The 12,929-nt window shown below is 33.3% G+C and overlaps 1 protein-coding gene and 1 long non-coding RNA gene across 2 annotated transcripts; one reads left to right on the plus strand and one right to left on the minus strand.

Annotated features, from left to right (window-relative positions):
* The first annotated feature begins 285 nt into the window (after window positions 1-285).
* Window positions 286-4,434, plus strand: LOC127715748 (collagen alpha-1(XII) chain-like). The gene is made up of 3 exons (XM_052221900.1): window positions 286-832; window positions 2,360-2,614; window positions 4,376-4,434. The coding sequence occupies exons 1-3, from the start codon at window positions 406-408 to the stop codon at window positions 4,432-4,434; spliced, it is 741 nt and encodes a 246-aa protein (XP_052077860.1). The 5' UTR covers window positions 286-405.
* Window positions 4,435-4,529: 95 nt separating this feature from the next.
* On the minus strand, window positions 4,530-12,405 carry LOC127714812 (uncharacterized). The gene is made up of 3 exons (XR_007987951.1): window positions 12,358-12,405; window positions 8,933-10,493; window positions 4,530-6,122 (listed from the first exon to the last, which is right to left on the minus strand). It is a non-coding gene; the product is annotated as an uncharacterized LOC127714812 (long non-coding RNA).
* Window positions 12,406-12,929: the final 524 nt, after the last annotated feature.

Raw genomic sequence — 12,929 nt, forward strand, 5'->3', positions numbered from 1 at the left:
CACTAGTGTCAACAGTGTAAATTAAATGACTATACTGTCACGACATCCAGTGTACCTATAAATTCATCATCAATTCAAACAATATTCGAAGACGCAAGATCATAACCATGCATATGATACATGTGTATGCTTTAGTTTCTATTTTGCCACTAGCACTCTGTGCTATAAAAGGTATAATGGTTGGGTTTTTTTGTTGTTTTTTTTTTTGTGGGGGGGGGGTTTTATTTTTAATTGATTACCATAACATTTAGGCATTTAATTAACATTCTTACACTTTCAGATGTGGTATACATTGTTGACAGATCAGGAAGTATACAGGAACGGCATTTTGACGAAGCAGTAGAATTCATATACAATGTAACAGAATTCCTAACCATTGATGATCAAAATCTAAAAGTATCTGTAATGACGTTTTCCTCTGATAATAGACTTGACATTGCTTTCGACTCATATACAAATAAAACAGAACTTCTACAAAAAATCAAGAACTTGAAAGGAACTATTACAAATGGGATAACAAAGACAGGAATGGCTATCAATTATACCCAATCCACAATTCTTACGACAGGCAATGGTGCTAGGTCCGGAGCTGAAATTGCAGTTATCGTCATGACCGACGGACAGTCTTCCGGATATCCTAAACCTGAAATGGAAGCTGATAACCTACGAACAGATGGCGCTGAGGTGTTTTCGTTAGGAATAGGTTCTGCTCTTTCCGCCAGTAATGCTGAACTGAAGGGAATAGCAAGTAATCCTGATTCGTATTATCTGTTGTACGTTTCAAGCTTTGTATACTTGTGCAATCTAGTTCCTGACCTAGTACCAAAATTAGGTAAGTTTTTGTTTGTGTCAAGAAGACAGCCGCCAACAAGTCTTATAACCAAAAGATATCTAGAGGTCAATATAAATATGGCGGTCCATTTTTTAATACGAATATGTTTATAATTGCTGTGATTTTTTTTTTGTCTATTTGTCACATGGTATAGCCAATTATCAAGTTGTTTAAAACCGTATGTTGACCTCTAGATTTCGATTGCTTTCTGCAGTCGTTGGGTTGACTTTATTTTGGCGAACATAGCCTTTTCAATCTGTTTTTTACAGTTTGTTCTCATGGTGTGCTGATACATCCCTACCCAGGTAAGAGATAAGCGCTCTACAACAAACCATGTAACATCTTGTATATTCATTTTCCAAGCCAGGGCCTGTAATCGCATGGTTTTTTGGTTTATGTGTAAAAAGTATCCTTGTTGATAATTGTTTTTGCCATAAATCAGAACGTTGGTTATTTTTTTGATTGTTTTCAAATGTTGTCATCCCGGGTCTTTTATAACTTACTATAAAGTAAATGGTGTGTTTAGTCTTGACAGCCGTCCGCTGACATTTATCGCATTCTTGTCGTTTGGCCTTTGTTATATAGTTGTTTCATTGACAACCATACAATATCTTCTTATTTTCTTATGTACCCACCGCCTCGGTGCTCTCGTGGTAGCGTGTTCGCCTCGAGTGCGGGAGGTCGTGGGTTCGAACCCCGGCCAGTTCAAACCAAAGACTTTAAAATTGATATTTTCTGCTTCTCCACCTAGCACGCGGCATTAAGGAGTAAGAGCAAAGACTGGTCGGCTCGGAGTCAGAATAATGTGTCCGGTTAAGGTGACATGTCTCCCTGCGGACTGTTACCTTGTGAACTAGCACGTAAAAAATCCAGTTCAGCGTGTCGGTCTAGTACAAAGCAGGGTTAATGTTCATATAACATTAACATGTTCTCGTCCTGAATATGCATATTAACTTGCCGATGGACGTTAAGCAGCCATCCATCATCATCATCCTATGTACCCCACATTATATTCTATGTTTTCGAATAAAGTCGATATCACAAGTCCTGTCACGCTAACACTATGTTAAGCTGTTTCGATGTCGCAAAGTATAAGTGTGACTTGCTGTGGGAAATACTGCTAGAAATTGACAAGTTATACTACACTCAAAGAATAAGAAGAATTTAACATAGGAATAATGGGACTCATACTTTACAATTCTATATTTTGATATACATTTTTTTATAACTTATTTTGTTAATATATTAAAAGATCAATTAAGTCTGCTCTTTGCGAAATATGTTTTATTCTTATTTCGGCTCATTTAACTCTGCCCATGAACTGCAACCTTTCACATGAAGAATAGCATCGTACGTTTTAAAAATATTTCTTCCGTATATGTTTCTAACCATGTGTTGTCAATACCTCCATAGTAAGAAATATACTTTGTCCATATACGTGTTATCACAAACGTCAACACAGGCGCTGGTGTTTATCTTGTGTACGGTATACATCCATAATTCAATTAAAAATCGTTTATTTTTTAGAAAGCAGTATTGCTGCTACCTTACTATCTGACTGTCCGGAAGATCCTGTAGTTGCTTCGATGGAACAGAACTACACCTCAACACATCCAGAATTTTCTACAGCAGACGCAACAACGCATCCAGAGTTACTTACAATAGAAGCAGACTTAACAACAACGCATCCAACATTATCACCAACTGAAATGGTTCTAAACACAACAAGTCTTGGATTAGCCCCAGTGGAACCTAATTTTGGTTCTTCTGCTGTTATTTTAGGTAAATTTACGGTAATTTAACGAGATTTATTGTATTTCATTCTGCTTGGTATTATTGCTCTAAAAATGAAGTTACCCTTTTCAAGAATTGTCAATTGTGACCTTTTTAATTTTTAAGTCTAATTTAAAATGGTTATGGACATTCAAAATTGAATTGATTCAGTAAGTTCGATCGTTTTGTCTGATAATGATTCTTTGAACGACCAAAATACCTTAGAAAAAAAATGTCTCCTAGATATTTCACGTGAAATATTTTTTTTTTCTTTCTTAAAAATTAAGTCAAAAATCAAAGGACTGACAACACCATGGCTAAGAGTAGAAATATGAAGTGAATTAATTTCAAATTATGAATAATAATGCATTTATAATACAACTTTCTCTCAATTACTGTTAAAATGAAACTTTACATTTAGGATAAATGCTTTTTATAATAAAAAATACCTTTTAACTACAAGCATATTAAACAAGCCTTTTCCAACGTATATTTAGTTTTTTTTCTTTTTGTTCTTTTTGTTTTTTGTGTTTTGCTATTACAAAAATATCCCATGTTAGCTATATATAGGGTTTGGAGATGGCTCTCAAACATGTTTGACCCCGCCATTTTCTGTATGTTAATGTTTAATGTCAGAAACCACGTCAGTTGGTCTGTGGATGAAATTTGTCTCATTGTCAATCATACAACTCCTAATGTTTATGATAATATCATGCGTTTCCAAATATATATCAATCAATGCATCTTATTGTTCATATACTGTATCATAAATTAATAACATATTTCTCAATATGGATAACCAATTTGAGATGTTTCCTTGCATTTACAATTATTTTGATGTGTGGATTCATACACGCACCAATCAAAGTCTCGCTGAGTAGTAAATATGATTCTTCTCTCGATTGAACAAATGCGATAGAATGAACATTTAATTGAAATACTAACAAAACATGAATGTCTGAATACCAGACTCAAGCTAGCGAACAATAAGCCAGCGAACAATAAGATGCATCAAGCTAGCGAACAATAAGCCAGCGAACAATTAGAAAACGCGCCAACATGATCATGCCTAAAAACCGAAGACTTGCAATAACACAAAACGTCCTTTTAAATCTAATGACAATAATTTCCAGTAGGAAGACGAAATGCAATGACAAAGTTAATTAGTTATTCGTGTATCTAATACAACTTTTTTTTAACCGGACATCTAAAATTCCTATTAGGTAATCCTTTCTCTTTTAGTGCTCTCTGATTACAGATTGGTTTGTTGTTTTTATAATGATGAAACAATAAATAACAATTATAGTTCACACTAAACTAGTGTAACGATACAATTAAATCTTCTAGCTTATATAAGCGTTTGAAAAGAAAAGAAAAGTAAATCGACTGATTTTGGAACGTCAAGTATTTTTTGTTAGATTTTCTGAAGAAATAAAAGCGGATAACCACTATACGCAGTTTTCTTCTTTTGTCAAAGAACTAGTTCATTTTTCTAATTATTCAAAAGTATGTCGTCACTCTGGTAATGTATTTACTATTTTTCGATAGGAAGAGTAATAAGTGTAAGAGTGGCACCCAAAAAGAACGAGAAACGAATTGACATAAAGATTTTGGTTAATCTAAACGAAATTTTTTTTTAATCTGAGTCTATGTAAAATCTGGACCCTATCGCCACAGTTTGAGTCTGGTTGTCTGAATAAAACAAAAAGCAAAAACAGAAATCAAGACGAGTGCTACAATGATTTAGTATATGATTGATCTCTCTTTCAGATCCAACTATTGCAGCCTTTATAACAACAACTCTACTTTGTTTGATTAAAACATTGTAAAGCAATCTAAAGGTCTTTTGTACATTATTTCTTTTTTCGTCAACTCTTTTTTTTTTCGATTATATTTTGTACATTCTTGCATGTGCTACATATATTAAGTCGTAGAAATACTGTATAAAAGAAAAAGACGAACAGACAAACGACCACACATAAAATATCATACAGAAAACTAAAGATTGAGCAATAATCACCCTAACAAAAAGGATCAGATACACGTGTGTTTGCCGTAGAAGGTATGCTCAAAAATTTAAGATCTATGTTAAGATCTAGAGCTGTTGAATAGTTTTTTGTGGTGTTTGGTGATGAAGTTTTTGTTATGTCCATTACTGATATTGTAGTTCTACTATTTTAAAATCTGTCGTAATTGTATTGAAAGAAGACAATGTTATACATTATCATTTTCTATGGAAAGGATGAGACTCTTTGTAAAGCTCTCTGAATTTAAATGATTTTATCTGTAGAATGTTCGAACTAACATTCAAAATCATATAAATGTATGTACTAACCAACATATTGCAAATCCTCTATTCATTTTGTAGCGTAGATTGTTTTGAAAATATCAAAAGTGCGAGTCAAATTGTTTAGCCAAATAAAAAGGGAAAATATAAGCAAACGACTATCATTTCCCGAACTACGGCTAATATTTATTTATATCTTTAAATTATATACATGTAAAACGGCCAATGTATACATTCATATACTGTCCATTAGAACCGTGGGATATATGCACCTATATGCAGCTGTAGACAAGAATATTTATTTTACAGCATACAAATAAATGCATAATAAAGATGCTGTCATTTGTAAATGAAAACTTGGTCTTTATCACCGATTATAATAGATTGAGCATTTGAATAAAAACAAATCGTCGGGAATTCCAAATTGACAGGCAGTTTAGCTATCAACGAAGAATGTCTTCCATTGGGACTAAATACATGAACATTGTTGGAGCCTGCACTTACAACTAATATGTTTCCTTTGCTGTCGGTTGTGATTCCATATGGAAACAGCATTTGTGGTGCATGTGCTGTATATTGTACTACTCCAAGTCTGTTTATACATATAAGGTCATTTTTACCACGTGCAGTGCATAAAACATCCCCATTCTTTGACACGTGGTAATAGATAGGGTAAAAACCAGGAGGCGTTATTGTATCCTTCAAGCCACCTTTCATAGTAATAACATTAATCTTTTCGTTACTTTGAACAAACAGTTCACCGTCATGGTAGGCAACATTGCGACACCCTGTAACAATATAATGCTTGATATCATTACGCCTTATATTAACCTGCATGACTTCATTCCGCTGCGGCAGAGAAACAACGACATCACTGTAGTCTACCACATCCAATCGGAAAGGTCTCCATCCATCGGTTTGTCCGATTCTACGGAGTTGTTCCCCTTTTATATCACACACAACTAAAGAACAACGTTGAAAATCAGCTATTACAATTGTGCCATCTTCCATTACTTTGATGTCGCTTATGTCCGTGCTCGGTAAAATAAATGTTGTCTCCAGTTTATAAACTTTATCAAAACGCTCGTCAGTGTCATCGTGGGTGGTAAGTTCGGATGTTTTAAGAGTAATCTCGGATGTTTCCGGAGTATTTGTTGGTAAATCATCCTTCCGAATATCAAAGACATCAGTGTTTAGCCTATACATGTAGGACTCGGTCATGTTGTTAGGCTGAAAATAATTACTTATTATTTACTCGTAAAAAATAAAAAGTTTTTAGTGAATGCATTATAAGGGTTTTTCATTTGATTTTTTAGCCTAAAATCTGTAGGTGATAAATGTATGTATCTTTTGGTATTTTTTTCTCATGACTAAGGATTTCTGTTAAGTTCTGTGGTTCTCTCCATGTACTCCGGCTTTCACCGCATTACATTCTAATTGCCATGATATAGTCAAGAGTGCTGAACGTGGTGTTAAAACCCAACTATCAATCAATCAATCATAATTAAAAAAATAACTGAATAATTTGAAAAGTAAAATTTAGTGAATAGTAATAAACAACAAATTTTATTCTATTTTCTCAACGTATACCAGGTACAAATGTAACAGTCGTAAAATCACGGACAAAAGAATTGGAATATTTAAAATCCGTAAGTCAACTGATAAGGTACATGTTCATGTAGTAATAACTAATGTAGGAGGCAGTAAGTTAACCATGTTAGAAAAGTTTATTCTATCAAAACTGAAAACAACACTTTACAAATTTCATGCGTCCGAAGCGCTTTTCTAGATTTACTTTCATCAGAAACTCTTAAAGCCAAATATTTGAAAGCCAAGGATATAACATATATGAACCGATACAGTTGATGGTCCTTATGACCAAAAAGGACCTAGAAAATAGCCAAATCCATATGAGGTCAACTTTGCCTGAGGGAGTTGAAACCTTAGTTTCTTAATACTTTCTAAATCAACATTTAATTTGCCTAAATTGTGTTACTCTTACACCAATGTTATTTCATTTAACAACGTTTTGATGCGTTTTATCTGATTTATTTGCTGTTGTTTTGGTGCGTTTATGTTTATATAACTTTTGTTGATGTTTGACCTAGTCTGTTTCATTTAGGTTCGTTATTGTGTGTTGTTAGTTAAATATTTTATTCTGGAAGTGCGTACCTACGGAAGCGTATTAGGGACATAGTAAATAAAATAAAATTGGCAGTGAACTTTTTTTTCAAAGTCGACATTTTGACATTTCAAATCTTAAAATTTCGTCTTGAACTCGAAATTTTAACATTTCAAATCTCGAAATTTTGACTGTAACTTGAAATTTCGACTTTTAAATTTTGACTTTTTTTAAACTCGAAATTTCGACTTTTCTTAAACTCGAAATTTCGACTTTTCTTAAACTCGAAATTTCGACTTTTCTAAAACTCGAAATTTCGACTTTTCTTAAACTCGAAATTTCCACTTTTTTTAAACTCAAAATTTCGACTTTTCTCAAACTCGAAATTTCCACTTTTCTTAAACTCGAAATTTCGACTTTTCTCAAACTCAGAATTTCGACTTTTCTTTAACTCAAAATTTTAACTTTAAAAACTGAAAATGTCGACGTTTCCTCAGTATTTAATCTTTGATGTTAGTATTCAAACACATTTATTACAATTTTAGGAGGAGGCGACATGGACGCAAATTATCAAGCATCATCCACACATTTTGGAAATGTATTTTCAGAAATTGGTTTTGTTCTTCAATTATGATATGGATAAGCATTTAATATTAAAGAGTTTCTTTCGAACATGCATGTTGACCGAAAAAAAATGTTGTTTTTCCATACTCCATGTTTTTTTTCACGACACTGTCATAGGATCGTCAGATCTGTGGACATTTAGCATCCCGTGCTTTATGGTTGGTTTTAAAGGCCTGTTTGGTTTCCCAAAAGCAAGTCACTTAATTTGCCTTGTTTAAACAATGGTAAATCAAGTGGCAAATATACCATGCATATTTAGGACGACTCATGAGCTGCTCAGTTTTCTAGTTTTAGAATTTTGAAATGTTGGTTCTTTTTCTGGAACATTGATTAAACTCTACAAGTTGGCATTCTTATGCCACAACTATTAACCAATGTCTTTATATATTAGACTGTTGAATTAAAGTATGGCGTAATACAGGTGTGTCGGAATAACGGGGTTGTCTTGATACACATATCTGAAGTCCAGACTTGAAATAGACATTTGTATGTGAAACATATTTCATTTATTCTTCCGCAAAGAAAAGATTTTCTATCTAAAATAACCTCTTTAAAATGGTTTAGTTTATTAAAAAATGCTTATCATGTTTATGACGTATATGGTTCTCTACTTGCTGATATAAATGACTGTGTATGTGATAATCGCAAACGTATAAATACTGAGGAAATGTCGAAATTTTAAAAGTTTGAGTTCAAAAGAAGTCGAAATTTTGGATTTAAAAAAGTCGAAATTCCGAGTTTAAAAAAAAATCAAAGTTTTGACTTTTTAAAAAGTCGAAATTCCAAGATTTTAGAAAGTCAACATTTCGAGATTTGAAAAGTTTAAGTCGAAAATTTAAGATTTGAAATGTCAAAATTTCGACTTTGAATAAAAAGTTCACTGTCAATTTTATGTTTACTATGTCCCTAATACGCTTCCGTAAGTTCCAGATGCACGAGATAGCACAGAGTCGAATACGGGGTCTTTGTTCTTTAAGATTTGCAAAAATTATAAAAGATACCAATAGTTATTGATTATGAATTAAAAATGAGATATTATAGTATATTTTTCTGAATTGCCTTTATTGTGCGTTTTCTATATAAATAAAACAGGAGTGTACATGTAGTATGTACGGCAGCGAAACAATGTTCCTTCGGTACAAATAACAAAAATAAATGTAGCGGTCAACATACAGTCTTTCAAAAAGACCGGAACCTATACAATATATCAATCTTTCATTAGCCCGAGTTTAAAAGAGTTTTGGGTTACCAGTTTATATTCATTATTATATCAAATGTATGAAAGTTAACTTACTGTTTATAATATGATATATACTTTTGTTGTCGATGTGTCGTAAATTTGTTACATTCAAACATTAAACGGATGTCAAACGGAAGAGAGAATGTCATACGCATTTACATGTTTTGTCAAATACCCATTGAGTATACATAATTTTTGTTTCTTTCTATTTTTGTTGTTGTTGCAAAACTATAAATGTAAGATATGATTTTCGTGCGTAAACACATGTTTTTCGAATAACTTCAACAGGTACATTGTACAACTCCAGTCCAAAATAGAAAGCAAAAATCATAACGTGTCCGATGTCAAGCCATACAAACCTTAACAGAACAGTCAAAACCGTTTAAAGGTTAATTTGACTAGGGGGGTTGTGCATTAATTTTACGTTAACATAATTTCTAATTTAATGAAATAGAAATTTACAGACAGAAAGTATTATTGCGGGTATATATGTTCGATCTAGTGTAAGAAATATAATATATCAGTAACCACTCAAAAGCATTTAGTTTATTTTAAATGTATTATTATGATGATAGTAATTCGGTGAATAGAAATCAATATCAATATTTACATATTTTGACAAAGTTAAAAAACAAAAACACAGAAATATGTAAAATACAATCGATAAGTGTAAAACACGTAATTAGAACTAATCTTACAAAGTAAAGTAAAGCATTCCATATACGCACCAGTTGGAATCTTAGTAAAAATCTAGTTCTTTCTTGTAAATAAATACTGTGTCTTTATCTCCAATTATTATTGACTTGGAATCAGAGTGAAAACATATTGTCGGTGATTTTAGTTTAGACGGCAGACTGATAATTCTCTGAAAGGGTATGCCTCTCTCGTGAAATCTATGCACATTCTGAGATTTTGCGCTGACGACATATATAAACCATTCATCGTCGATTGTAATGCCGTGTGGTGACGTCATCAATGGTGCTGTTATTCCGTATTGTGTCACTCCCCTATCATCCATGCAAATCAATTCATTTCTGTTTCGTACAGTGCAGTATATTAATCCTCCATTGTCTGTAGCACTGAAGTAAAGTGGTCGAAAATCAAACGGAGTTATTGTTCCTAGTGATTGGCCACCCTTTCGTATCTTATAAATAATATCATTACTTTGAATATATATGTCGCCATATCGGTAGACTATGTTGGTACCCGTACAACCCATACATCCTGTAATCACTCCACGCTTCACGTCAACAAACATAATATCCCCCTTATCTGGGAGGGAAACGACGACATTATCATCATCCATCACATCTAGTCGAAACGGCCTGCCACCGCTCGGTTCTTCTATTCGCCGCACATTCTGTCCTTGCATGTCACACGTAACCACCGCACCATGCTGCCAATGATAATCAGCGATTACAATAGTGCCGTCTTTCATAACTTTGATGTCATTGATGTCTGTGTTGTGTAGTGTAAATGTCGTCGTCGAGTCAAAATGAATCCTTACATCGTCGGTGCGGTCGTTATCTTCATTTGACTCCGACATACCAAGATGTGGCTCTTCATGATTTTTAGAACAAACATCAGAAGTTTCGGTGTTTTCCATAACTTAATCCTGAAAGTAAAGCCTTTGTTAAATTGTTCAGTTATGATTGTCTATTTTCCTCTACCTCGTTTAGATATTTAAGATGGTTTTAATGTTTATATGCTGGATAAAAATATAATTACCATGTCAGACACATTTAAGAATAGCTGATCATACCAGCACTGCTAAACATTTACGTTATAATGGACACTATCGGTTCATAAAAAAGTCTTAAGATATCGTTTCTTGGAAGGTTAACTTTGTTCTTTTGTGACTGTTCCGCTAAGGTCAATTTTGTTTTGATTCTTACATAATGAGTTATATATTTTGCTTTTCAAAATTTTGTTGATTGTACTTTATATAATAGATATAAGAAGATGTGGTATGAGTGCCAATGAGACAACCCTCCGTCCAAGTCAAAATTTATAAAAGTAAACCATTATAGGTCAAAGTACGGTCTTCAGCACGGAGCCTTGGCTCACATCGAACAGCAAGCTATAAAGTGCCCAAAAAATAAATTACTAGTGTGAAACCATTCAAACGGGAAAACCAACGGTCTAATTTATATAAAAAACGAGAAACGAGAAACACTTATGAACCACATCAACAAACGACAACTACTGAACATCAGATTTATGCATGTTTTTGTTTGGAACATGCACGTGTCGTGCTTCTTACAATAGTTATTGTACATGCATATTTATATTTCCTACCAAACATTATACAAGTTTATACATTTTTATTGAAACATGTTTATATATTCCCAGTTAAATACTTTTTAAGTAAATCCAAATGAATAGGGAACCTTTTCTTAATAACCAAGTAAACCACACTTCAGATTTATTTTGTTACATTTACGATTTAAATCTACACCATATACAGGTATTAAATGTTTTAAAGTAAATTTTGGGTGACAAACCTTGATAGATGAATTCATTTACATAGAAAGTCTCAAACAGAAAATACCAAATTAACATTAGTTGTTTTTTTTTTTTTTTTTTTTTTTTATTTCTTTGGTTTTTTTTTATTGTAATTTAGAGTCAACTGGTAAATCTTTGATAGTCTCATTTAAATTTATAATCGCAACTTTTGAAGACTCCGGAAGATTACTGTCATACTGTAAAGACATCTGTCTATTTTTGGAAAGTTAATATTAACCTCCATACGTCTTTTTTTCTCGTCTGGTTGCTGTTATTGACGTATACCCCTCGCCTGTTTCTATTTATATGCAATATTTTGGACATATTCGGCCAATTTTACAAGTCCCGCAAAACCTAAAAATGTAGAATTTTTGGTTGCAAGTAGACCGAGACTGTGGTTTTGGCATTCTGATATATCTGTCAACAAAACTAATTGCCAACAATTAATAACAAAGGTTTAAAATATGTGGAACCACACCAAGAAAAAAAGTACATGTGGTTCAGAATGTTTTAAACAAAAACTTTGTGTGGAACACTCATAAGTCAGTAAAATATGTCCAAGTTATGTCTTTTTTAACTGATTTTTATAGTTTGTTCTTATGTTGTACTGTTACACCACTGTCCCATTTTACGGGGAGGGTTGACGCCTTCAAACGAGTTTAACACCGCCACATTCTGTGTGTGCCTGTCCCAAGTCAGGAGCCTGTAATTCAGTGGTTGTCGTTTGTTGCTGTGTAACACATTCATTTTTCGTTCATCATTTTGACCATAAATAAGGCCTTTAGTTTTCTCGTTTGAATTGTTTTACATTTGCCATGTCGGGGCATTTTATAGCTGACTATGCGGTATGGGCTTTGCTCATCGTTGAAGGCCGTACGTTGACCTGTAGTTGTTAATTTCTGTGTGGAGAGTTGTCTCATTCGCAATCATACCACATCTTCTCATTTCTATAAAACAACTTAATCTAAACTTACTTTTTAATCTAATTCAACAACATGATGTTATCCGGAAATATGGCGTGGCGGAAGTACATGTATGAGAGATCATTTTGTACAAAAATGTAACGTGTTTGATATCGTGAACAACATCGTAAAATTGACAATGAGGGTCGGTTGAGTAATAAACTTTACTAAAAAAAGGGATTATTTCAATTTTTCCATTGTGAACATTCAAGCAGCATTTGCATTTGTAGTATATTATTATCCCCCATTTGAAACAATATTCCAGAACTTGCGTTTCATGTCATGATTTACTTGATAGAGGGCTTTCGAGGAAGCTACTGCATCAAGATCTAGGGCTCTTATATTAGATGTTAAGTTCCCCCTCCAAAGTTTTCACGAGTCGGTTAACCATTATGAAATATCTGTGTCATAGATGTTTAAAGATATGGTCAACATGTCGAAGCCACCAACGATCCTCTTTTCCACGATTTGGACACCACTGGATGCGACTTACCATTATAAGTTTTACTTGCATGAGTGACACTATTGGTGCCACTTGTAGAACATGAATTGTTTAGCCATCCTGAGCTTTTTGATTTTTTAAG

The sequence above is a fragment of the Mytilus californianus genome, unplaced genomic scaffold (assembly GCF_021869535.1).
Source record: "Mytilus californianus isolate M0D057914Y unplaced genomic scaffold, xbMytCali1.0.p SCAF_9, whole genome shotgun sequence".
Taxonomy (NCBI): domain Eukaryota; kingdom Metazoa; phylum Mollusca; class Bivalvia; order Mytilida; family Mytilidae; genus Mytilus; species Mytilus californianus.